The sequence below is a fragment of the Capricornis sumatraensis genome, chromosome 4 (assembly GCF_032405125.1).
Source record: "Capricornis sumatraensis isolate serow.1 chromosome 4, serow.2, whole genome shotgun sequence".
Taxonomy (NCBI): Eukaryota; Metazoa; Chordata; class Mammalia; order Artiodactyla; family Bovidae; genus Capricornis; species Capricornis sumatraensis.
Window position 1 is genome coordinate 74,540,368 of NC_091072.1, and position 24,008 is coordinate 74,564,375.

The following is a 24,008-nucleotide window of genomic DNA, read 5'->3' on the forward strand; positions in this document are numbered from 1 at the left end:
TGGAGAGGTTTGATCTCTAAGGAACTCCTGGGAACCAAGAGTTGCCAAAGATCCTATGGCCTCACTCTCCAGCTCCAGGCCAATGCACAGATGACCTGCCACAGGTCTTGTTCTGGGGTTGGAGGCTGAGAGGCAGCTGGACAGAGAAGGCCTGGGAAGGGGCAGGGCTCTGGCCTGGGAGGAGTGCCTGGTGGAAGGGGCATGGCAGGTCCTCTATCTCGCTGGTTTCTTATTAAGGGAGGAAAGGAGGAACAGAATAGCAGAGCTTTCAACGTCCCCTCTAGGCCTGTCTCTTTCGTTCCACTATCAAACGGTACCTCACCAGAAGTATAAGGGATGAGCTTGGGTATTAGGTGAGCAAAGAGGCCTGGGCATCCAGAAGGAGGCAAAGGCCACTGACTGAAGACCTCAGCCTCTGCGGGTCCACACCCTGCTGCTTCTGTTGCAGTCATCAGCTCACAGCTCCGTCTCTGCCACCCTTGCCTTAGTGTGCAGAGCAGATCTCCATCCCATGGGTGGGGGCTCTCGCTGTAGCAGCCCCTTCCCTGGGGAGGCTGCAGTCAGCCAGGCAAAGGACAGTGGGGTGGGTGGAGCAGGGGAGGGAATGTTAAGGCTGCAGGGAAGGCAAAGGAAACCCAGGCTGGGGGGACAGGGTGAGGCCAGAAAGAGGCAGAGCTTGTAATTCACAGCTTCCTTTATGTCGCCACCGAGACAGTGCGAAGGTTACAATGCGCGTGTCGTCTCCTTGTGCTTCTTAGAGGGATGTGTGTACACAGTACAGACACCAGGGGAGAGTCCAACTCTTTATACAGGCGAAGGCATTCAGAGACCAGGGAAGGGGTGGAAACACAGAAGGGGAACTTGTAGGAGGGATGGAGAGGGTTGTTCTTAGAGACACAAGGGGATGAAATAGAGACAGAGTCGGGGGAAAGTATATACAGAGATATAGCAATATAGAGTCTGTATCGTATAGAAATAGAAAATGCAGATGAAGTTGTTGAGAGAAGCAAATGTTTCAGAAGAGGACTTGGGAGAATTCCATAAGAAAATTTATGGATGTGGCCCTCTGCAGGGGCCTGGGGGAGAGGGACCAGTGAGGTTAGGCACCAGTGCCCGGCTCCCTGAGCTGGAAGCCAACCAGCTGGATCTCTTATGGGATGGCAAAGGAAGGCTGCCTCTTGCGATTTCTCTCCAGCAGCTCTGGGGTCCCCAGAACTTGCAGGTATCAGGATGTGGCCTACAGCACCAGGGCCACATCGTGTCCCAGCTCCACTTCTTCAGGGGATCCCCCACCCCCACCTCCCTAGAGACTTCACAGGTTACCAGGTGGTGGGGGGAGAACAGACACGACTAGGGTTCCTGCCTGGAGACTTGGGGTTGGGGGGGGTCACTGGGCTCAGAGGGTCTCTTAAGGCTGGGGAAGCCCCCCCTACTAGCCCTCCCCTTCAAGGTACATTCTCTGGTTTGGGGCCAAACTCCAGACCCCAAGGATCCCCTCCACCCCTCATTGGAAGGGGGCTTTGGTGACTGGTGGCAGCAAAATGCAGGTGGACACTCAGATGACAGACAGCCGGACAGACAGAATTCAGGCTGGGAGCTGTGGGAGGCAGCATGGAGCAGAGAGGGGCAGCCTGAGGTCACTTGCCCCATTCTCTCTTTTTAGTTTCTGTTTTAGATTAGTTTTGTTAAAAAAGGAAAAGAAAGGGATTGAGGCGGGGAGAGGACTCTGTGGTTCGAGACTCCTTCCTCACCACACTCAAGAGGAAAGGACCGCCCAGGAGTGGGGGGCTGCCTTGGGAGAGGGGAGTGAGTCCCCAGGGCAGATGTGGGGGGCAGCTGGGGGCCCCCTTGCTCTCCTAGCCCTCCCCATCTAGGCCTTTGGTACAGTGGCCTTCGGGGCTCAGCAGGTAAAGTCCTCAAAAGTGCCTCGGGCCGGATGGTGAGGTAGGATGTTGGCCGCGTACGTCATCCCGGCAGGATGGCCCCGGAGGCTCTCGCACGGGTTCTGGGGGAAGGGCACAGGACAGGGACCGGTTATTGGTTATCGGAAGGGCCGCAGGTGCCCCCGGGGCGTGGGGGAGGCAAAGGAGAAGAGGTGGCAAGGGGGGTGGTCCTGGGGTGGTCGGGGAAGGGATGGGGCTGGAGGGCGCGCCTCTCTCGCTCCCTCACGTGTCTTTTGACGTCATCCAGGCTGAGGGCCACGCCCTTGTCCGCGCTGCTCCGTTTGGCCTCCTTCTGGCACTTCCCTCTTCTGCACAGCTTGTGTTTTATGACCTGGGACGAAGTGGGGTGGCGGGTGGGTGGGCAGTCTGGAGCCCCGCCCCTCCTGTGGCCCCGCCCCAGCACCCCACCCCCACTCACCTCATAGGCGTAGTCAAAGAGTTCCAGCACCGTGAGGATGCTGGCCCCGATGAACAGCCCCATTTGGCCTCCAATGTCACCTGCAGGGGGGCCCACAGGGAGGTCAGGGGAGTCAGGACACAGTGGGAGCGGCGGAGCTCACTGGGACAGAAGGCCCCTGGGGCCGGCAGGGGAGGAGGCCTTGTGGGACAGAGGTGAGCAGCCCGCTTCGGGTGGTAGGGTGTCACGCCATGCCCGTGTCATGGGAAGGGGACAGGTTGCTACCAGCAGCTCACCCAGGAGCCCTGCAATCTCATAGGCCTTCTTCTGCTCAATGGTCTCATAGTTGAGGACTTCAAAGAAAATGTCCAGCACCAGGATGTTCTCCCTGCAGAGCGGATGAGAGAGGAGACCTGGGTTCAAGTTGCATTTCTGTCCCCTAATAGCTGGGTGACCTCAGCAAGCTATCCTCACCGAATCTCAGCCTCCGTATCTATAAAACTTGCTGATGTGGCTACCTGCCTGCCTTTTAGAGGATTAAACATGATGGGGTAACTGAAAAGTCGCTCCACACACCGGCAATTGTGAGGCGATCCCAGTTACAGCCACGAGGAAGAAGAGAGGAGGAATGAGAAAGGGGTGCCTCCTGAGCGTGTTCTGACTTGATCTTCCCTCCACGCCCATCTGAGACTCTTTGGTGGCCTTCCCTGTGTTGTCAGTTCCCTCCTGTCTGCTGACCCCAACAGGGCCCGTCCCTTACCCTTCACAGCCAGAGCCCTTACCCTATGTACTGCTCAGACTTGTTGAACTTCTTGGCCAAGTATTTGGCTGATGCTTTGCTGGGGATCTTGACCATGGACAGCTCCTTGCCATAGCGGGTCAGGTTGCAGGGCATTTCACACACACAGTACTCCTGGTCCTTCTCCACCAGGAAGTCTGCGCCAGCCAGGTGAGAGGTGCCAGTTGAGTGGTGGCCTTCTGCCAGCATCTTCCCAACACCCACACCCTGGCTCTGCCCAAAGGAAGCCTGAGCCCCCTTCTCTTTTTCTGACTTGTCCTTCATTACAGCCCTGTGCCCAGCAGTGCCGATCCCTCACCCAGCCTCCCCGTGGATATTTCTTAATCCCCATATCTCCTTCTCTCAGGGCACTCTGGGGTCAATCAGCTGAGGTGCTGATGAGAGCAGGTGAGGGCCACCCCTCCCAGGTGGCCCCTGTTCATTTTTCACAGGGCCCCTAGAGATGCTATGCCCAGCCTTGGCAGAGTCAGACTCAGAAGGGTGCACGCGAAGCCTGATCCAGGAGTTATTAGAAGCTCCTGAGAGCTTGCTCTGAGACCCCTATGCAGACAGCTGGCAGCACCTCCTTCCCTCCCCTGACTTCCTTGGGCCAGGGGCACTCACCCAGAGCAGGATCTGCACACTCCTTGTACTGCTCTGGAGTGCAGTATGGGGCGTCCCCTGGAGAGGAAAAAAAACAGCAGTACAGGATGGAGATGAAAGGGGTCTTATGACTGGTGGCAGCAGAGGCCTAAAGGCTGGAAGCTGGGAGAGGGTGGGAGGGCAGGAACAGTCGGTGCCTAGTCTGTACTGGAGGTGACCCACGCTACAGTCCATCTATCCTGGACCCTTCTCACCAATCCCTATGGGTCCAGCCAGGAGTTGAGAACCATACGGGATAGACTGTGCTGGAACTGGAGTGAGGAGCAGCCAGCTGGTCTCGCTCGCCTGTTGGCGGGAGGCTGGCCTGCATGGGGAGCGGGTGGGGGCCGCGGCGGGCTGAGGGGCCCAGGGCCTCACCTGGCATGTGCACCATGCGGCAGTTACAGTTCTCCACCAGGTAGCGTGTCTCACAGTCGATACGGCAGGCGGTAATGCTGTAGGAGTCGAAGAAATCCAAGTCCATGGTAACAGCTTTGCAGGTGCCCCAGGGCGGGGGCAGGTAGATGAGCTGCTGGGAGAGCCGGGGAGCTGGGGGGTGTGGGGACTTCTCCCCGAGTCACCTTGATGGACTCCTCTGACACGATGCAGAACTCAGGAGTCCTGCCCCCTCTCCCTCTGCAGCCTCTGAGGGTCTCAGAGTTTACGAAGCATCCCATTCATTGGACCAGTCATGCTCCTGACTAGTCAGATGGCTACCCAGGCTCTAACTCACCTGTCCTTCTCATTATTGATTGCCCACCACTCCACCTCCATCTTGAGCCCCCAGGCCCCACCCTTGGGACTAGCTTCCTGTGGCCCTCTCACCCGCTGCTCTTGGCAGGCCACAAAGGTCTGGAACCCTGGGGCTACGCCGAAGCCCAGCTGGTCGATGAAGGGAGGTTCATCCTGACTGTGGATCTGCACTTTGATGCCCGCTTCGAAGGACGTCTCATCTATGGGATGAGAGGGGTGTGTGTTGGGAGGGCTTCTTCTTCCTCCCTAACCTTCCTCAGAGCTGGGGGCCTCCTCCCTCTCTTGAGACGACCACGATGAGACTAGGGGAGGATAGTTAGTCCAAGGAGCCCTGGCCCTTCCCCAGGTCTCCTTCTGGATTCACCAGCCCCATGCTGCCTTGGTGACCCTGCATTTTCTGCACAATTCTGCTCTTACTTGGGTTCCGTTACATATCTCATTGTTTCAGATTATTTCTCACTGTCTCAGAGGCTCCATTGCTCTCCCTCCTTCTCCCCCATATCTCTGTCCCAAGGCCCCTGAGACCAGACAGACGGCAGGCAGCCCAAGAAGAGACAGAGTTATTTATAGAGTGAGTGGCGGCCACGGGTGGAAAGCGATGGCTGGTTACCTTGGAGAGTAACTGAGCCAGGAAAGGGGAGCCAGGGAAATGTGAGTGTGGCCGTCAGGTAGAGTGGGAGCTGGAGATGCTGGGAGGAAGGGAAGAGAGCCCACGCCCTGCCTCAGAGGCCCTGCCAGAGGCTGAGGCCTGGAGCCACAGGGAGGGGGCTCCCCCCAAGATAGGCGACATACCGGTTTCCCCCCACACGGGCAGGTACTCGTCCTGCTGAATGTCCAGCATGATCTCCAGCCCGTTGCCCGTCCCACCCTTCATGGTCTTCAGCCGTGGGCGCCCATCTCGGCCAGAGTTGAACGTGTAGCACTTTCCATACCGCGTGAAGACCTGGCCGGGGCAGAGTGGAGAGCCTGAGAGTCCTGCCGTACCCTCTGCCCACCGGGGACTGCCTCCGGACCCTCCAGCTGGTGGAGTCTCAGCCCTTGAGGAATGATCCCTCCTGAGCAGCCCATTCCCCGTCTGTCCTCCTTCCCACCCACTCCGTCGTCCTTTGGCTGGCTGTGTGCCCTGGAAGGCCGATCCCCGCAGGGCCCTGCCTGTGCGCCTTCGCCAACAGACTGGCTCCAGGTTGGGTTCCCCCGAGGAGCGGTATCAGTGAGGGATCAGAGGATGGGAGGAGGGAGCTGCTGCATGACGTTTGCTCCGCCGTGTCTGACTCTTCGCCACCCCATGGACTAGTCTACCAGGACAGGAGGGAAAGACTGGGCCATTTATCTGCGAGGGTGCTGAAGGTGGCTTAGACCCTTCCTGACTACATCCTGCCAGGGGGGCTTCCTGCCTAGCACTGTTGCCTCTTCCTGTTCCGTTAGCTTGACTCTGACAATTCCCCACTCTTTCTGGTGCCTCAGACCCCCTCGCTGTTTTTCTTTACTCTCCTGCAGCTCTGTAAACAGTCCCTTTGTTAGTCTTTCCAACTAAACCACCCAAGGGGTGACCCTTTTCCTGCAGGGCCCCTGCATACATAGCTCCATCATCTGCCACACCTCTGGTCCCTCCTGGGACCCTCTCCTCAGGCACAGGGCCTCCTGAGACACATCTTCTCTTCTCCTAGATTTCCGCCCCCCCCCACCCCCGCCCAGGCATTTGAAACCCTGCTCTGCCAGAGACCACGCTAAGTGTGCTCCTTTCCTCTGCCACTAGCCCCTCATGGCCATCATTGTTCTATTATCACCAGAATTACCCAGAACATGTCATATTCGCTAATGCTGGTGCAGAATGGTGAGGGCTGCAGAAGAGATCTCAGCCCCAGGGGCAGGACCGCCCCGCCCCCACCACTCCACGTCTCAGAGCAGTCCTTATGCAGCTCTGATTACACAGCCACAGAGAGAAAAGTGAACCAGTTCTTCATGGTCCTTTCCCCACAGCCTCCCAGAATGCCTCCAAGTTCCCCTACGTGAGGCGAGTGTGCTTTTACTCCTATGAGATGGTGACAGAGTCCGCAAAGCAAGTCACAAGGTGAGTGCAGACACAGCCCAGAGAAAGAGACCCCAGGCTGGACTGGGGTTGGGAGGGCGTGTGGGTTGCTAGGCGAGAGAGTCTTTGCCCCCTTCCTCGAACAGCCTTCTCCTCTCCCCTCTGGAAAAAAATAACAAAAGCATTCCCCCATTTTGTGGGTGAGGTCCAGAGATGAGGAAGAGAACTCCTAATCCCTCAGCCCCACTACCAGGCTTTGTGGATTGAGCCACAGAGTTCAGGCTGAACACGCACCCCTGCCTACCCCTCACGCTGGGAGTGAGGAACTCCTGGTGGCTGAGATGGGCTGGGAGCTACAGCCCTAGCGCTGGCTCTGAGGGCTGTGCTGAGACCAGTGGACTCTGCTGCCACCTGGTGGTTCTGCTTCAGAAGTGCCTCGTCTACCCTTAGATCCCAGAAACCAGGTTGACCCCTTCCTTGTCTCGTGTTCCTCTAACTCCCTGCCTGTCTGAGGCCCAGAGCCCGAAACCTCCAGGTCCCAGTTTGTCTGTAGTCAGTCCACGATGCACCGACATGATAACACCCACCGGCCCCTGCACTAGGGAAGAGGTGGGGGGCTGAGAGATGGGTGTATGGGGAGGAGAGGCCTGGCATCTGGCACTTGTAGGGGACAGGAGGGCACCTGTCAGGCCAGATGAAACTGGAAGCTGAGCTGGGGAAGAGGATGGGGTGTCACTTGGTCCCTCACCAGGGAAGGCCCTAGACGTTCCTAGGCTTCCCCTGGGAATCAGGTCCCTGGCCACTTTGAACTGGAAGCAGAAGCGGGAGGATTTGGAGGAGACCTGTTATTCTCCCTCAGACACACGTGCGCACACACACACACACACGCATGTGCGCACACACACATGCACACATGTGGTAGGAGGAGCACAGGAAGACCACGTGAGGATGCTGCTGCTGGGGTGCAGGGGGCACCCCTACCCCTCTGCCTCCCTTCCACACCCTTCTCCTGCACCTCCAGAGACCAGGTGGCACTGGTGCCAGCTCCAGTCCAGGGGTGACAGTCAAAATTGTTAAGGCCACACATAGGCACTGGCCACCAGATTGAAGGCTGACCTCAGTGACAGAGTCAGTCCAGTCCGGACCCTGCTGGATCACAGGGAGGTTTTGGAAAGGGCTGGACATGCTGGAGGATATTTGGGGAGATGCTGGAGGCTTTGGGGCAGCAACTAGTTACCAACTGTGTGTCCAGGATTCTAACAGGGAGGGCAGTCCTGGCACAGCCCTGGAAATGGAGCCCAGCTGCAGACCCTGGGGCTCCCAGGTGAGGGGTCTCTGAGGCATGTCACAGGAGGTGGGTGGCCTGGGGAGGAGGGGCAGGACGGTCACCAGCACGGTCGCCACGCTCACCGTCCGCGTGAACACGGCAGACACTGGGCCCCACTCACCACCGAGAAGTTGTGAGGGCCACAGGGCCCCCCGCAGTAGGAGCAGTAGAGCAGCATGTCCTCCAGCCGGTGACAGGAGCGATTGTAGAAGCGATGCAGGTTAAAGGGCTCCCCCGAGAAGGCCTCGGGCCCCGGGGGCGCGAGTGGCACCCCCGGGTCGTCGCTTTCGTCCAGCCCCAGCATGGGGGCCAGGTACAGCAGGTCGGGGTAGCTGAGTTGGGACAGCCTCACTGCGTTGGTGTTGCAGAGGGTGACCGCCGGGAAGGCCAGCTCCGTGGTGGCCACTTCATCTAGCAGCGTCACATGTGGGTAGCTGAGGTAATAAGCAACTCGATCTCCTACCTGGCACAGGAAGGCTCCCAGTGCCAGGACAAAGGCCGCTGCCCACAGGGCCTGCCGCGGCCCAGGACCCCCCTCCACGAAGATGTGGTTGGTGCCATGGAGGGTGCAGCTGTTGGCGAAGGCCACCAGGTCCATCGGTGAGTCCCCCTCTCTGGCCTCCTTCCTCTCTGACTCCTTTCGCTTCCCTTCTTCCTCCTCTTCTGAGTCGGGGCTGTCCCGCTGCTGCCGCCGACGGGGACCCCATACATCTCCCAAGGGCCCGGGGGCCTCCTCCCCAGGGGAGAGCGACACGGAGCAGAAGATATAGATGGGCATCTTCTCCGGGGGCTTCCTGGCCCCGGGAGGTTGGCGGGAGAGCGGGGACAGGGCTGCGGCCCTAGGCAGGGTCCTCCGGTCCTCTGATCAGGTCTCTGCCGCCCGGCTGGCCGTCCCCTCTCTCGCCAGGGCCTCCGCGGCAGCGTGGCTGAGGTGGGGCGGGGCGTGGAGAGGAGGGCCAGCCTGCCCTGCCAGGGAGGGCGGGTGTCTGAGCCCATGAATAATTGATGGCAGTGAGAAAGGGAGGCTGATGGCGGGGAGGGGGGCTGGAGCCCCCTGCCTGTCGCCAGCTCCAGCAGGACTGACAGGGTCAAGGACAGAGTGGAAACCCTGGAGAAGCCCTGGGGCTCCTGGTAACCACCTCTCCAGGTGAGATGAGATCTAGTAGAGTCCTCTGCTCTCACTCAGCCAGCAACAGTCTCTGCCCCTCCCCCAAGATACACACACCCCCTCAGGCTCCCTCTCACCCTCCAGTCATCCCTCAGCCTTCTCACCCTCATTCTCACCTGATCTGGCCTTTCCTCTGAGTTATCTGAGCCCCCATACTCACTCAGTACCTCTAATTAAGCCTAATTATTCTCTAACTCCCCCTGATTTATAATCTCCCCAATTAACTAATTTATCCCCCACTTCTCCCCATACACTCTTACACCCCAGGTCCCCTCTAATTTTTCCCCTGACTCTCAACTCGCTTCTCATCACTGAGCTGACCACAGTTTACTCGGTTACTCCCTGAACCCCTAACTGCTCCCTCAGCCTCCAGTTCCTCCTAGCCATCCTTGACACCATAGATCCTCCCCTCCCTCCCCTGACCCCTCCTCTGCTTCAGTCAGCAACCCCCACACACACATTGAGCTGCACGCCCTTCTGTGGCTTGGGGGGCAGCCCAGGTTCCATTAGCAGAGGTCTCTCACTGACCACAGACTCATTTATAGCCATTTCCCGGCAGTGAGGGGAGGGACCCTGTCTCTGGCAGCTGAAAACCTTCCGGGCAGATCACCACTCCCCCTCCGAGCTTGCCCACCCCCAACAGTCCAGGGGAGCAGTTGCAGGCCTCCCCAGGGTCCTGAGTCAGGTAGAGAGTGCTGGGAATCAACCTGGGGTACCCCCAAATCCTCAGCCTCGCAAGTACCCCCAGCCCCTGCGCCTCTGATGCTCTTCTTGCCCCCATCAGTCCCCACCCCCAGGCCCCTGGCCCCTCTGTGCTCTGATTACTCAGGGCCACTGGTTGAGGAACTTGAGCCACCAGCCAAGTCTCCAGGGCCTAAAAGGTGACCTGAGGGGAGGAGAAGGGGAGGGAGGGGAAACAAATTAACCCTTCCTCCGCAGGGCCAGAGGAGGGACAGTGGGGGTCAGGCAAGTCTACTTGGGCCCTTCTAGTCCTTAACCAACCCACAGCCCCAGGCTCTTTCCCCTCCTTTTCCTCCTTGCCCCTCCCTGCTCCCACACATCTCTCCTCCTCCATCTGTGTGTAGAGACCCTAGAGTATGTCAAGGATGGGAGGCAAGGTGCCAGGCTCCAGCAGAACTGACCAATGTGGGACCTGTGGCCCCAGCTTTGCTGCCAGGGACACAGAGGCCCCGGAAGAAGAGCAGCCTTCGAGATCTGGTCCCTCTCCATCCTTAAGCCACTGCCCTCAGACTGGCCACCTCCTCTTTCCCGTAAACAAACGCCTCCCAGCTGGTCTCCCTCACTCCCCGCCTCCCTGCAGTTTCTCCCCACTTTTAGTCCATGCTGTGTAATTCTGACCATTCTTCTGCTTCAAGACCTTCTCTCACTCCCCAGGGCCTCTTGGTAAAATTCAATTCCCCATCCCTGAACCCCTACCCCACACCCCGAAACCTACAAGGCCTTGGCAGTTTATCCTCCAGCCTCACCTCCCCACCCTACCCAGTTCAGCAACCAGCACCCAGCCACCATGCCCTCCTTCATTCCACAGACACACTAGGCTCATCCACAGTATCATGCCTTCCCTGGACTCTCTGGAAACTTTCTACTCATTTTTCGAGACCCTACTCACATGCTATCTCCTCCAAGAAGCCTACCCTGATGCCAGGGCATAGTGAGTATCTACTCAGAACAGACTGAAGGATCCAGGGATGCTCAAGTCCCTTCGGGCATGCACAGTCATCAGTAGCTCCTTAAGGAGAGGGGCCGTGAGAATGAAAGAGCAGGACGCAGGGACCACGTGGAGAAACAGGAAGGAAAAGACCAGGAACACCCAGGCCAACCAGCGCTAAGTCACTGTAGAGATGAAGCGAGACCTCCTGGATTTAGCTGTTGTCCTCAGGCTTCTCCTGTATGAATTTATGGGTTCTTTTTCTGGTTCCTGTCCCCTGTGCATTTTCTTCCTGCTTAGCAGACCTCAGCTCTTGGAGTGCTTTGTGCATGCCCAGGATGCCGTTTTTTTCAGAGGTGAGTTCCAGACTCAGGTTGGGGGTGGGCCAGCCTAAATTGAGGCTTGGGCTGAGGAAGCTGCAGCTGCCCTTGCACCCCAAGCCCACTAGAGGGCATCGTTCCCCTCCTGCAGCCTCCCTGGAAGAGGAAGTAGATTGAACTTCCAGAGGGAAGAAACCAAGGCAGGGAAGTTCCCTGTGCTGGGCCTCGTCAGAGAGCAGGGCAAGCACACACGGAGCAGCTTCTGAGGGCAGCAGATCTGCTGTGGCTGGACACTTCTTCCCCGACTCGAACACAAAGACCCACACCCACACCTACACTCAGCCCTCTAGTGGGCAAGGAACACACACGCACACGTACACACACACACACACACACACACACACACACACACACACACACACACACACGCACACACCCCTCAACTGCTCTTCCTCCCTCCTCCATCCTCTAACATTCTCTCCTCATCTTGTTCCGGAAGGTAGATAATCCACATTTGCCACAGTAATAGGGAGATGTGGAAAGGGTTAAGCCGAACACACAGACTCCCCCGCCAGCACACACAGGGGGGGCAGGAGAAGTGCCCAAGCAGCACACACTCTGGGAACAACACTCAATTCTGCACTCTCCGTCCAAAGATGCAATTCCTCCCATTACTGCCTTCCCAGGACCTCTCTCAAGCCGAGCCTGGCCACCCAGTTCCCTCTGACTTTCTCCACATCTCTTTCTAACGCCACCCACCCCTCACCTCTATTTCCTGCTTTTCAGTTGATGCTTCAGGGGATTCATATATAAAACCCAGCAAAATAAGCAAGTTTGAGTAATTTCTCCCTAGTTGATAAATGGGGAAACTGAGGCACATGACCCATTCAAGTCTCCTGGAGAGCAAGCAGTGGGCTTGACACTATAAGTAGGTCATTCCTCACTAAGTCCCTTCCGTCTCCATTTTTGCATTTCCTCATCAAGTCTTTCCTGAGTGTTCTTGTGCTGAGCACCATGGGAAAAAGATAAAGGACTGGGCCGTTACGGAGCTTATTATCAGGTGGGGGAGACAGTGTGTTTTTTTTTAATGCAAAAATAAATACTTAATTGCAAAGTATGATAGGTGCTATGAAAAAAATAATATGATTTCGTGGAAGTGAATGACAGGAGAATCTGACCCAGACTCGAAACTGAGGAAGGTTTCTCTGAGAAAGTGATGTTTGGACTGAAATCTAAAGAATAAGGAGGACGACTTCCCTGGTGGTCCAGTGGTTCAGAATCCACCTTGTAATGCAGGAGACAGGGGTTCAATCCCTGGTTGGGAAACTAAGATCTCACATGCCACAGAGCAACTATGCCTAAGTGCCTCAACTACTGAGTCTGCAAGCCACAACTAGAGGGTCCATGAGCCACATGAAAGGTCCCAAATGCTGCAGCTAAGACCCAACACAGCCAGGTAAATACGTATAGAATAAGGAGGAGTAATTAGGTAAAGGTCTGCTTATGTATGTGTTGGTGGGGGTGGGGGTGAAATTCCAGAACACAGAGTCACTGCAAAGTCCCAAGAGGAGACAGTTCAGAGGAGGAGGATGTGGCCAGAGAGCAGGCAGGACCAGACCCCTCAGGGTCAGGATTCTGGTCCATTTCCCCACGGAAGGATTTCAAGCAATCAGAGCAGTGTTTTAAAGAGACCACTCTGGAAGAGACTGACGGGTTCTGCAAGTTCTGTTAGGAAACCACTGGAGCAGCCTAGGTGAGACATGGAGCCATGGGGTGGCCTCAAACACGGAGATGGAGTGGAGATGTTCAGGAGGCACACTGGAAGACCTGGTTAGGGAGGAGAGGGAGATGGAGTGCCCACGATGGCTTCTCGTTTGCTTAAGTGGGTAAATGGCTCACTCGATCAGCAACACAAGTACAGGACAAGTTTGGGAGCTAAGATGATGAATTTGGCTTTGCATAATGCTGGGTTCTTGGAGCCTTGGGGAGATCCAAGTGGAGATGTTAAGTGAAAAATTGGCCACTGGAGCTGATGCTAAGAGGAGAGAGCTGGGCTGAGACATACATTTGGCAGTTGTCAGTGTGTACATGGTAATTGAAGTCACGAGTAAAGATGAGACCGCTCAGGAATAGAATATAAAGTTTTTTAGAAAAGACAGAAAGATGGCCTGATTTGGTAGTATCCATTCAAGCTAAACAGAACCTTAACTTATGATTTAACCGCAGCTCCTAGTCATTGTGCGTGCACGCTCAGTCACTTCAGTCGTGTCCAGCTCTTTGCGACCCTATGGACTGTGTCGCCCACCAGGCTTCTCAGTCCACGGGATTCTCCAGGCAAGAAGACTGGAGTGGGTTGCCATGTCCCTTTCCAGGGGAACTTCTCAACCCAGGGATCGAACCTGCGTCTGCTGTTCTGCAGGCAGATTCTTTACTGACTGAGCCTTCAGGGAAGCCCTCCTAGTCATATACCCAAGAGAAATGAGTGCATTTGGCAACCTAAAGACAAGAACAGCATGTTTACAGTAAATTTATGTATAATAGCCAAAAACTAGGAACAACCCACATGTCTAGCAAGAGTAGAATGGATAAATTTTATGCTATTTACATAATGAGGTACTACACAGCATTGAAAAAGAACGAACTATATATTAACTCAGAGACTGAATCTTCCAGATGTAGTCATGAGCAAAAGAAGACCAACACAAACATGTATATATTGCATTAATGTTACATAGTCTAGGAAGTTTAAGAACTGGGGAAACCATCACAGTATTGTAAAGTAATTATCCTCTAATTAAAAAAAAAAGAGCTGGTGAACCTTACCTCCACTGAGCTCACACACACACAGAGGGTACAGGAGCCAGGACAGTGGTTAACTCTTATGGGGTAAGATTGACTAGGAAAGGGTCTGAAAGAACTTTCTGGGACTCTAGACATGTTTTACAATTTTATATCAATGTAAGTACACACTGATATAATATATAAAATATTACATAAATACACCAGTATAAAAATATACGAATGAAAAATTCATCAAGCTGTACCATTAAATCACGATTTAGAAGGAGAGGAAAGCTTGAGATTGAGACTTAGGTAGTGCCAACATTTAATGGCCAAGTGGAAGAGAATAAGTGGCAAAGACGCAGGAGTACTGAGACAAAGCCGGGGAATCAAGAGAATACAGTTATCAGGCAATAGAGTCATGCAAGAAGAGGTTGTGGGGGACTCCCCTGATGGCTCAGCGTTAAGAATCTGCCTTCCAATGCAGGGGATGACGGTTTGATCCCTGGTCAGGGAAATACTGGGCTTCCCTGATAGCTCAGTTGGTAAAGAATCCACCTGCAGTACAGGAGACCCTGGTTCAATCCCTGGGTGGGGAAGATCCCCTGGAGAAGGGAAAGGCTACCCACTCCAGTATTCTGGCCTGTACAGTCCATGGTGTCACAAAGAGTCGGACCCCACTGAGCGACTTTCACTTTCACTTTGGGGGAAATACTAAGCCTGCATGCACCAACTAGAGAGAAACCCCCATTCGCTGCAACTAGAGGAAGCCAGCAGACCTCTGAAGAGTCTATATGCCGCAATGAAGACCCAAGACAGCCAAAAATAATAATAAATAAATAAAGCAAACTTGCTTTAAAAGATAAAGGTGGTGGTAAACCATTTTGAATGATTTTTGAGCCATCAGGGATTAAAAAAAAACGGTTGTGGATTTTGGACACTTGGAGGTCACTAGTGGCCTCAGCGAGAACCATTTTGGCGGAGTGCTGAGGACAGGGGAAGAAGGCAGCCTGAGTGGGTCAGAGAGTGAGATCGCGACGAGAAAATGGAGACAGTGGAATCTGTCCATCAATTGTAAGGATATTGTCTGTGAAAGAAAGCAGAGAGAGAGTGTGGGAGCTGGGTGGGGGTGGGGAGTAGTGGAGTTGAGAGATTTTTTGTTTTGTTTTTATTTTAACCTAAAGCCTGGTACATAGTAAGTGCTTAATAAACATTAGCTGTCATTATAGCTGTACATTTAAGATGGAAGAACCTCAAGCATGTTTCACTATCAATGGGGAGGTTCCACTGGAGAGAGACTGACTATAAAGGAGGGAGAGGCAGGATCTTTAAGGTAAAATTCCCTCAAAAGTCAAAGGAGATCAGACGGTAAGAATAGGTTGAAATTTCAGCTTAGATAAGATGGATGTTCCCCTTCGGGGGCAGGAACCCAAAGAAGCAGAGAGATCTTGTCTGAGGCTTCTATCTTCCCTGCGAAGCAGGAGGCGAGGTCATCTGCCGAGGGTGAGAGCAGGGCTAGGGAGGGTGGCGCTTTGAGAAGCACGGAGAAATTTACAGTAATCATGGGGAGAGCAGGTTGACCAGGAAAACACAGTGGGGTTGCCAGGGCAGCGCTGCAGGCCCTTATAAGGATGTTGGTCATGAACACAATGTGATTCTGAGCCTGCCTGTCATGTGACTTCCTCTGGTAGAGCGTGGCTGAGGAAGCCAGTAGTGGGTCCATCTAAGGCTGTGCTGCATATGCTGTGCTAAGTTGCTTCAGTCGTGTCCGAGTCCTTGCAACTCCATGGACTGTAGCCTGTCAGGCTCCTCTGTCCATGGGACTCTCCAGGCAAGAATACTGGAGTGGGTCGCCATGCCCTCTTCCAGGGGATCTTCCTGACCCAGGGTTCAAACCCATGTATCCTGCATCAGCAGGCAGATTCTTTACCACTAGGGCCCTGGGAAGCCCCCTGTAAGGTTGGGACTTGGCCAAATGGTGCAGCGAAGAAGCAGGAGTCACAAGATGGTGCGGTCATCCTGAGACTGGGGATCTTCTCTTTTACTTTCTTTTGCTTCCCTTTCCTGTCTCACCCCCACTGTCTCTTTACAGATGGGGAGCTGGGCACCCTCTTGTACTACACACATCCCCACTTCTACCGTCACCCACAAAGAATCAGGCATAGAAGATCTGAAGCCAAGCTTATGTTCTGGCATTTACTGGCTCTGTGGCCTCGGGCAGGTCATGTAACACTTCTGGACTTCAGTTTCCTCATCTTTCAAGTGAAGATATTAACATCTTCCTGCCTCCCAGAATTGTAAGGATCACAGGATTTAAAGGGAATTTGTAAACTGCAAAGCGTGACCAAAAGAGAGGACTGATTTTGCTGATATGTGCTCTGCATGGGGCTGAGGTTCACGGGCACACATGCTCTCTCCTGCAGCCACATGAAGCGAGCTGCGTGTGCCCCCATGCACATCCATCCCTGTCCACATCACACCCTAATCCACATCCACACACTGCCACTTTCAGACATACATAGAGAGGTGCACACGGCTTCTCATACACCTAGGGCACATGTGCGGCGTGTGGTGAGGAAGCCTGAGCTGGCTGCTGTCCAGGGTCAAGGCCACTGCAGCATTTTCTCTCCCCAGGGATGTTCCCAGCCAGGCACGAAAGAGCCGACACACCAGAGACACTCAATACTCAGCCATACAGCCCAGCCTCCCAGGCTTCGAGTACTGTCAGCCACACGGAGGGGGCAGATGAGAGGATCGGGAAAGGGTTATCTTTCCAAGAATTCATAGGAGCTCAGAAAAGACACAACTTGCCCTCCTTCTCCTTTAGGAGTGGCGTTGGAGAGCCTGGGGTGAGCGTCTCTGTCCTTAGAGTTTCCTAAGGGAATTTCCCCTCAAGGTGACTGAAACTACACTGCAGTTTCATGATCATTTCAAAATTTTCCACAAAGAAGATGTCTGATGCACATATCTGGGAAACGTACTGCACACCCATTCCACCCGTGAGCCAGCAGGGGCTAGGCCAGAGAGTCCCAGAAGCTGAAGGAGAAGCTGCCCCGGGGCAAATTTAAAAATCCATTCAGAGCCCCCTTGGCTCAGAGGAAATTGAGAAATGGAGCCAGATGAAACTATGCCCAAAAGAGATCCCAGGAGCGCCAGTGCCCAGCTGCACCCTCCACCCAAACCAGACACCCTTCTCCTGCGAGCTGTCTCCTTCCCTGCTTTGCCTCCCAGAACCCCTCGCCAGAATTCTGATCCCAAGGTTCTCAGCGGAGGGTACAGACTCTCGGAGCCACTTCAGATGAACAGTGAGGGACAGCTCCTGCCTCTGGAGCCTGACCACAGACAAGAACTAGACTGGTCGTCAGCGGGAGGAGGCTGGGGTGGGGAGACACCATACTTTCTGTAGAACTGGAGATTCGGAATAGCTGAGCTGGGCTGGGGAGATTGGAAGGACTCCACCCAGATGATGAGGGACCTCTCATGCCTGGCACGTGATTCTCTGCTCTGAAACCCTTAGGCTTCCCTTAGCGCCGCCCCTGCCCTCTGTGCCTCCTGGGGTTACAGCACGTGGCTCTAAGCTCCCTGAGGGCAGGGACACGGTCAGCCTGCTCACCACTGCCCCCTGGTGCCCAGCACGGGGCTTGGCACTTCTAAGGGCCTCAGAGGGTCACAGGAAGGAATTCAGCGAAGCTTGACTCTCCCAACTCCAGCCCTCGTGCCTAACATCCAGTCTCCCTCACCATCCCCGGGAATTCAGTTTGCCTTCAACAAAGTTGAAGCATGCTGCGAGCCACCTCCAGAGTTTGCCAGCAGAGACATTCAGACCTCTCAGCAGGCCTCCCCTTTGCTTCCTGGATGCACACCAGTTGCCAAGGCGTCCCTACCTTAGAGGTAGTGCTCCGCTGGCTGGGGCAGAAGAAAGCCCAAGGCTTGGAAGCGGCTCCTCCGCACCCCTCCATTTCCGGCTCTGTCCCCAGAGGCACTTACTTACATCAACTCCCTATTACTTTAGCCAACAGCCGGAGATCAATTAACTTAGAGTAACCCCTTAGCTGACAGCAGTCTGGGAGAGGGGCGGAGTCAGAAACAGCAAGGTATGGGGGAGGAGGAGAGGGAGGAAGTGAGAGAGGAAACTGAGTCACCCAAGGGGGTGTGTGTGTGTGGGGGGGGGGGTGGTGTGTGTGGGTGTGTGTTATGAGAGAGGCCGCAATGCAGGGTCCGCTGGATTCTTGCAATGGGCTCTATTCAGTCACCTCCCCTCTAACCTCAGACACTTCTGAGAGTGGGAGGGAGAGATGGGAAGTACCCAAGAATGCCTGAGGGCGGGGTGCCCCGTCCCCAAACCTAACCTCTGCCCGCCAGCTCCTCCTGTCCCTCCGCAATCCCTGCATGCTCCCCCATCCGCACCCCCTTCCCCCGACAGACAAAGACCACCAGGCTTCTGGACACGGTAGCCCAATGAACCTCCTTCCTCTGAGAGCAGCAGTCTGAGCAGCGCCGCACCAGCACCCCCTCCACTCCCTGCCCAGCTGGAGGGAACAGACCCCGGGAGTGAGGTCAGGCCCTCCCCAGGGATCCAAGGTCTGAGCTGCTGTGGGGTCGTGTGGAGTGAGGGGTGTCAGTGAACCGGCAGAGCCAGCCCTGGAGGTAAGGAAGCTCTTATTGCTAGTCCTGGCTCTCCCTGGGACCGACCATGCCTGGTTCTGCTCGCTTCTGGGTCCCAGGATCACCCCTCTCACCTCCCCTAGGTGCTCCAGAAGCTCCCGGTCCAGGTCCAGAGCCTTGAGGGGATTTATTTGTCTACCTCCTCACTGCACCTCTCCTCTGAGAGGCTTCTGCAACCACTCCAGGGTCCCCCAGGGATTCTTGTCCCCTATCCCTTGTCCCCAAGTCCACCCCCTCCTGAAAGAAGACTATCCCCCTGCACACCCACCCCGGGATTTCCATTCTCTGCCCCTCCCTTCCATCTCTCGCAGGGTTCAGAGATGAATTCCCACTTCTCTTTCCCCCAGGCGAAGGCTCTGGGTCTCAGCTGGAGAAGGGGGGTGGCATAGGGCACACTAGGCCACCATCTGCCAGCCCCCTCCCCTTGGAACTGTTCAGCATTCCAGCCACATCGGAGCTCCCACTGCCAGGGACAGATAAGGTGCAGCTGGAGGCTGGCACCAGCTGCGACTGTGCTCGCTCCCCCCTGGCCCCCACCCAGACACCAGCAGACAGCTGCGCCCCCGGCCCCCTCCATGGAACCCCTGCCCTGCCTTGCCCTGGCTGGCCTCAAAGTGGGGTGGGTGAGTGGAGTCTCAGACCCTGTTGCCCTGGCAACCAAACACCCCCATCAAGAAGGAGAAGAGGAGGCCAGGAAAGATGGGGCCTGTGGGTCTTTGGTAGCTCAGGAGAAAGCTATTGAGGGCAACCCAGCTGGGCTGCTGTGGGGAGCTCTTCCCCATGGCCCTCTGCCTTTTCAGTCCCCAAGGGTTTCCAAACCAGCTTCTCCCAGATTTAGCCCAGGTTCCCCTCTCCTGAGCTGACGCTGCCGCCACTGGGGGATGGACCTGGCCAAGCCACTTCTTCGATCACCAGGTCATCCCCGAGGTTGAGCAGGATTCAGAAGCAGATCTGGGGGAAACGCTTGTGACGGCAGACCCCACCGGGGGAGCTGGTGGACCACAGGATGCCCTTCCTGTGCCCCCTGCACCATCCTCCAGATTCAGGGGTCCTGTTTTTGGATGAAGGTTGTCCTTGGAACCTGCGGAAGAGTTCACATGTGTCCACACATGCTCTATTTTGCAAACCCATTGAGCTGGCACTGGATGCCTGGTTAAGAACCTCTACTCTCAAGGGAACAAAAGATGCCAGGATGGTCTCCCTAAGCTCTGATCTGACAGACAGATGTTTTCTGTCAGTGCTTCATCTGTCCAGGGGCTGGATACACGCCTCTTGGCCTAGCAGAGACTAGCAAGGATGGAGAGGCCAGTGTTAATTAAGGAGGATGAAGGTGGAGTATCACGCATGAGTGTTTGTGCCCCTTAGGGCCAGAGAGCTGGAGAATGCCAGCACCCTTCTCCACCAGGGAGATGTCAGCCAGACTCCCATGAGCAGGGACATCCCTTTGGGCAGAGTAGAAAGGGACTGCAGTGAGGGCAACCTGAGAGGGTAGAAGGAAGATCTGAGAAGTTTGGATCCAGCTAGATTCAGGGTCAGGTCTTTCACATGGGCTTAGAAACACCAAAAACCTAATCTTCCCTGACAACCCAGAACCAAGAAGTGCCAGTGTTGGGGCTGTGGGATTCTAGCCAGGTATCTCTCCCCAGCAAGAAGAAGAATTCTCATTGCTCTGGAACTCTGTGGACCAATCATATCTCCATCTAATTGTGTAGGGTTGTCCCTTCAGACAACATGGACCAATCACATTTCAGTATCTCAATTTCCATGAACCAAATATATGTTAGCATCACCACTTGGAATCTTCCTGGACATAAAGGACAAATGAAGCCTCAATTGTATACTTTCTATGACCTAAAGGTAACCCCACTTTTTGCCTTAGCACCTTCCCAGGTTGAGCCAACAAATTCCTGTCCTTATCCAAACACTACAAACCATTCGATCTAATGGGTTTTCTTTCTTTCTTTTTTCAAATTGTTCTGGCTGCGTGGCATGTGGTATCTTAGTTTCCCAACCAGGGATCGAACCTGCACCCCTCCCCACAGTGGAAGCGTATAGAGTCCTAACCACCGGACCACTAGAGAAATCCCCTCTTTAAAAAAAAAATAATTTATTTAATTGGAAGCTAATTATTTTACAATATTGTAGTGGTTTTTGCCATACATCGACATGAATCAGCCACAGCACACATGTGTTCCCCATCCAGAACCCCCCTCCCGCCTCCCTCCCCATCCCATCCCCCAGGGTCATCCCTCTGTCTTTCTTGATGGTCCCTTTTGCTTGTGTGAAATACGCTGCAGAGGAGGAGGGCTCTGGCTTTCATTTCCGCCTTCATCTATAGTTCTACTACCCTTAGAAATACAGTTGGTGAGTCTGGGAGCCCTCTGGTCTTGGGCTCTGGGGAATCTAGCACTCACCTGCTTTGAGGAAGAAAAAGTGGGAAGGAAATGGTTCTTGCCTCACACTAAGCTCCCTATGAGCTTGGCTCAGCAAGGACTGTGGTCATGTAAGCTTTGTCCAGCAGGACTGACAAAGGCCCATGAAACTGGTCTCAGAGCAAGGCTTAAAGAGATTGGGAAGTCTTGTATAACTTCAGAGGAAAAAACAAGCATGACCATGGTTCTAACCTTTCTACACAAATGCAGTTCATGCTCCCCTAATGCTAGGGAGGAAGCAATCAAGTGTGGGAGAAAATGGGCAGGGAGCAAAGGGGGAGGATCTGAGAGTGGAGAACTAGGGACAGGTATGGAGAGAAAATTGGAGAAGGGACTGCCAACCCACTCCAGTATTCTTGCCTGGGAAATCCCAGGGACAGAGGAGCCTGGCGGGGCTACAGTCCGTGGGGTCGCAAAGCGTCGGACACGACTGAGCAGCTCACACACATGCACATAGAGAGAAGAAGAGTCCTAAGGAGACTGGGCTTTCAAGAGCAATGACCAGAATTGGAAGTGAACATGGTAACTCCAGGGTCAGCAATATTAATGCAAAGAGCACACTGCGTTAGGACTGAATAAGACATGAGTTCTAATCCCGAGTCTCTCACTAACCAGCTCTGTGAGCTGGGTAACTCATTCTACCTCTCTGTCTCAGCTTATGCACTCGTTCAATAGAGATAAATATGACTATTCATCCAGGGGATTGAAGGAGAGCCTAGAGAGTATTCAGAAGAGTTCCAGGCATCATCCTCACATTTGGTACTCTTCTTCACACATGGCTCCAGTTCCTCTGGTCCCTTTCCACACTCTGCCTGACTTTAACCCTCCAGCAACTCGTATGACTTGCTCATAATCACCTGTCACATGAGATGCCAGTCAGCCCCATCTGTGGTGGTGGGCGGGGGGTATGAGTATTTGTGGGGCATCTCTACTTCAAGAAGCAAAGGGAATCTCCAGTTCAGCCATGCTATGAGCCCCAAATCATCTCTTCTTCCTCAGACCCTGACTATGGGCTGGCAAGGGGGGAACCCAACCAGACACTCTGTGTGTGTGTGTGTGTGTGTGTGTGTGTGTGGCCAGGGGGGAACCCAACCAGACACTGTGTGTGTGTGTGTGTGTGTGTGTGTGTGTGTCTATGTGGCCAGGGGCAGGGGTGGCACAGAGGGAATTACCTGTCCAATTTTTTAAGAGAAAGCTTCCCTTACTTGCCATGTTTCATGCTGCAGCTCAGACTTTAACTCAAACCACCTGAGGATTTTGTTAAACTGCAGATTATGACTCAGTAGGTCTGAGAAATGGGATGGCAAAGTTCTACCTTTTGTTCAAGCTCCCAGGTGGTGGTCCTTGGACCTCATTTTGAGTAACAAGGCTGCAGCTTACCCACTGCCACCCCAAGCTCTGACACCTGTGGCCCAGAAGGTAAGCTTGATGGGGTGGGGGGCTCTGCTAGGCTGTGTGTGCACACACACATGCACACATACACACACATCTATGCACTGTAGGCTCTCTTTCCTGCCATCACAGACACAAGGCTGAGGCCTTCACTAACAGCAAATGCCCCCCTGAACTAAACAAAGTCCCCCTTCTGCCAGAAGTGAACCCTAGGAACATACAACATCCTCCCCAGAGGCCCTCTGGCTCCTAGTCTCCTATTCCTCAGGGGTCCGGCTGACTCACACCCTGCCAGCCAGGGGACTCACTCACCACCTTGAAGTCCTCAGCGCTGCAGACCTCCCCCCGGAAGTGGCAGGAAAGCAGCATGTCTCGGATGTCGTGCCCTGCGCGGTCATAAAACTCGCGCATGTTGAAGGGCTTGGGCTTGAAGCTGCGAAAGTTGGCCTTGTCCTGCAGTATCTCCAGCTGCTTTTCATCTGCCATCTGCGTGTCTGGTATCTCATACCTGGAGCCCAGGGGTAAGCAGTGCATGGGTTGGCAGGATCTTCAGTTCCTGCCTCCATTCTGCCTCCAATGTCCCATGCCCCGCTCTGGGGGAAGGGCAGCATCCAGCCCTGGGCAGAGGCCCAAAAGAAGAGCTGGGTGTGTCTAGAGGATCTGGCCCCTGGGATCTGAGAAGACAGAGGATCTGCACTGGCTGCCCAGGGGTCGGGCATCTAAGCACAGGGGTAAGGGTGGGTGGGCAGAGAGCTCAAGGCAGGCACTATGGCTTTCATACCATGGTTTCTACCCTTTAAAGACAGTATGCCCAGATCTCCCAAGAGAGGAGAAAATTGAGACGTAGTAGCAAGAGGGTGGGCAGAGGTCCCTCCAGAGAGTGTGACCATGTCACACAGCTCAGGCTGGATAAGGGCAGAGCTGTTTTGAACCACGCTGGGATCAGAGATTGGTTGCCCTTAACTGGGTGCTTGGCAGTACCCCAGTTCCTTTGCTGTGAGTGGCAGGTTTCGGGGGCTGGAGGGCAGGGCTGTCTAGGCTGTATGGCGGGCTAGAGAAGAAGCACCCTGATGGGGTGTCTGGGAGTGGGGATGGGTAGGAGCCCCCCACCTGTTGTTGAGCAGGGCCAGCAGCTCCCCGGCGTGGTACAGGTCATTCTTGGAGACTTGGCTAAAGCGGAACTCGTTGAGGTTGCACAGCGTGACGGCAGGGAAGGTGAGCTGGGAGGCAGCCACCTCGTCGAGCTTGGTGACGTGGTGGTAGTGGAAGTAGTACTGCACACGCTCGGTGCACACACACAGCAGCACAGCCAGGGAGCCCAGGAAGCAGAGGGCCCAGAGCGCCCGCTTCAGAGACAGCCGCTCGTAGGAGAAGATGTGGGCCAGGCCGTGCAGGGTGGAGCTGCTGGCGAAGGCCTGGATGCTCACCGGCTGGAGGCCACCCACCTCCTCCTCCTCAGCCTTCAGTTCCATCCTGGCCGAGGGGATCTGGGGGGAGAGGGGTGGGGAGTCAGTCACTGCCCTGGGTTGAGAGTACACGTGGCGTCCCTTCAATTGGGTCCATCTGGGTGAGTCCCCCCCTCCAGAGGTCACTGCCTCTGGGGGCAGAAGACTTCTCTGGTGGGCAAGCCCAAAGGTGGCTGCCCCGTGGACACCCTCCCAGAAGAGGGTTCCTGCCAATGCAGGGACTTGGGGGTCAGTTTAGGCCAAAAG

At 55.0% G+C, this 24,008-nt stretch overlaps 1 protein-coding gene across 4 annotated transcripts; it reads right to left on the reverse strand.

Annotated features, from left to right (window-relative positions):
• Positions 1–1,900: 1,900 nt before the first annotated feature.
• ASIC1 (acid sensing ion channel subunit 1) lies at positions 1,901–23,768 on the reverse strand. Of its 4 annotated transcripts, XM_068970594.1 has the most exons (14): positions 23,407–23,768; positions 22,609–22,804; positions 12,211–12,229; positions 6,687–6,702; positions 5,609–5,661; positions 5,306–5,479; positions 4,586–4,713; positions 4,139–4,289; positions 3,743–3,799; positions 3,123–3,276; positions 2,637–2,728; positions 2,362–2,441; positions 2,170–2,274; positions 1,901–2,005 (listed from the first exon to the last, which is right to left on the reverse strand). In XM_068970594.1, exons 1-14 carry the CDS (start codon positions 23,766–23,768, stop codon positions 1,901–1,903), a joined length of 1,692 nt encoding a protein of 563 aa, XP_068826695.1. The 4 variants fall into 4 exon arrangements, with proteins under 4 accessions (XP_068826695.1, XP_068826697.1, XP_068826696.1 ...); XM_068970596.1 differs by lacking the exons at positions 5,609–5,661; positions 6,687–6,702; positions 12,211–12,229 and having other exon boundaries at positions 5,306–5,456; XM_068970595.1 differs by lacking the exons at positions 5,609–5,661; positions 6,687–6,702; positions 12,211–12,229; positions 22,609–22,804; positions 23,407–23,768 and adding an exon at positions 7,991–8,647 and having other exon boundaries at positions 5,306–5,456.
• Positions 23,769–24,008: the final 240 nt, after the last annotated feature.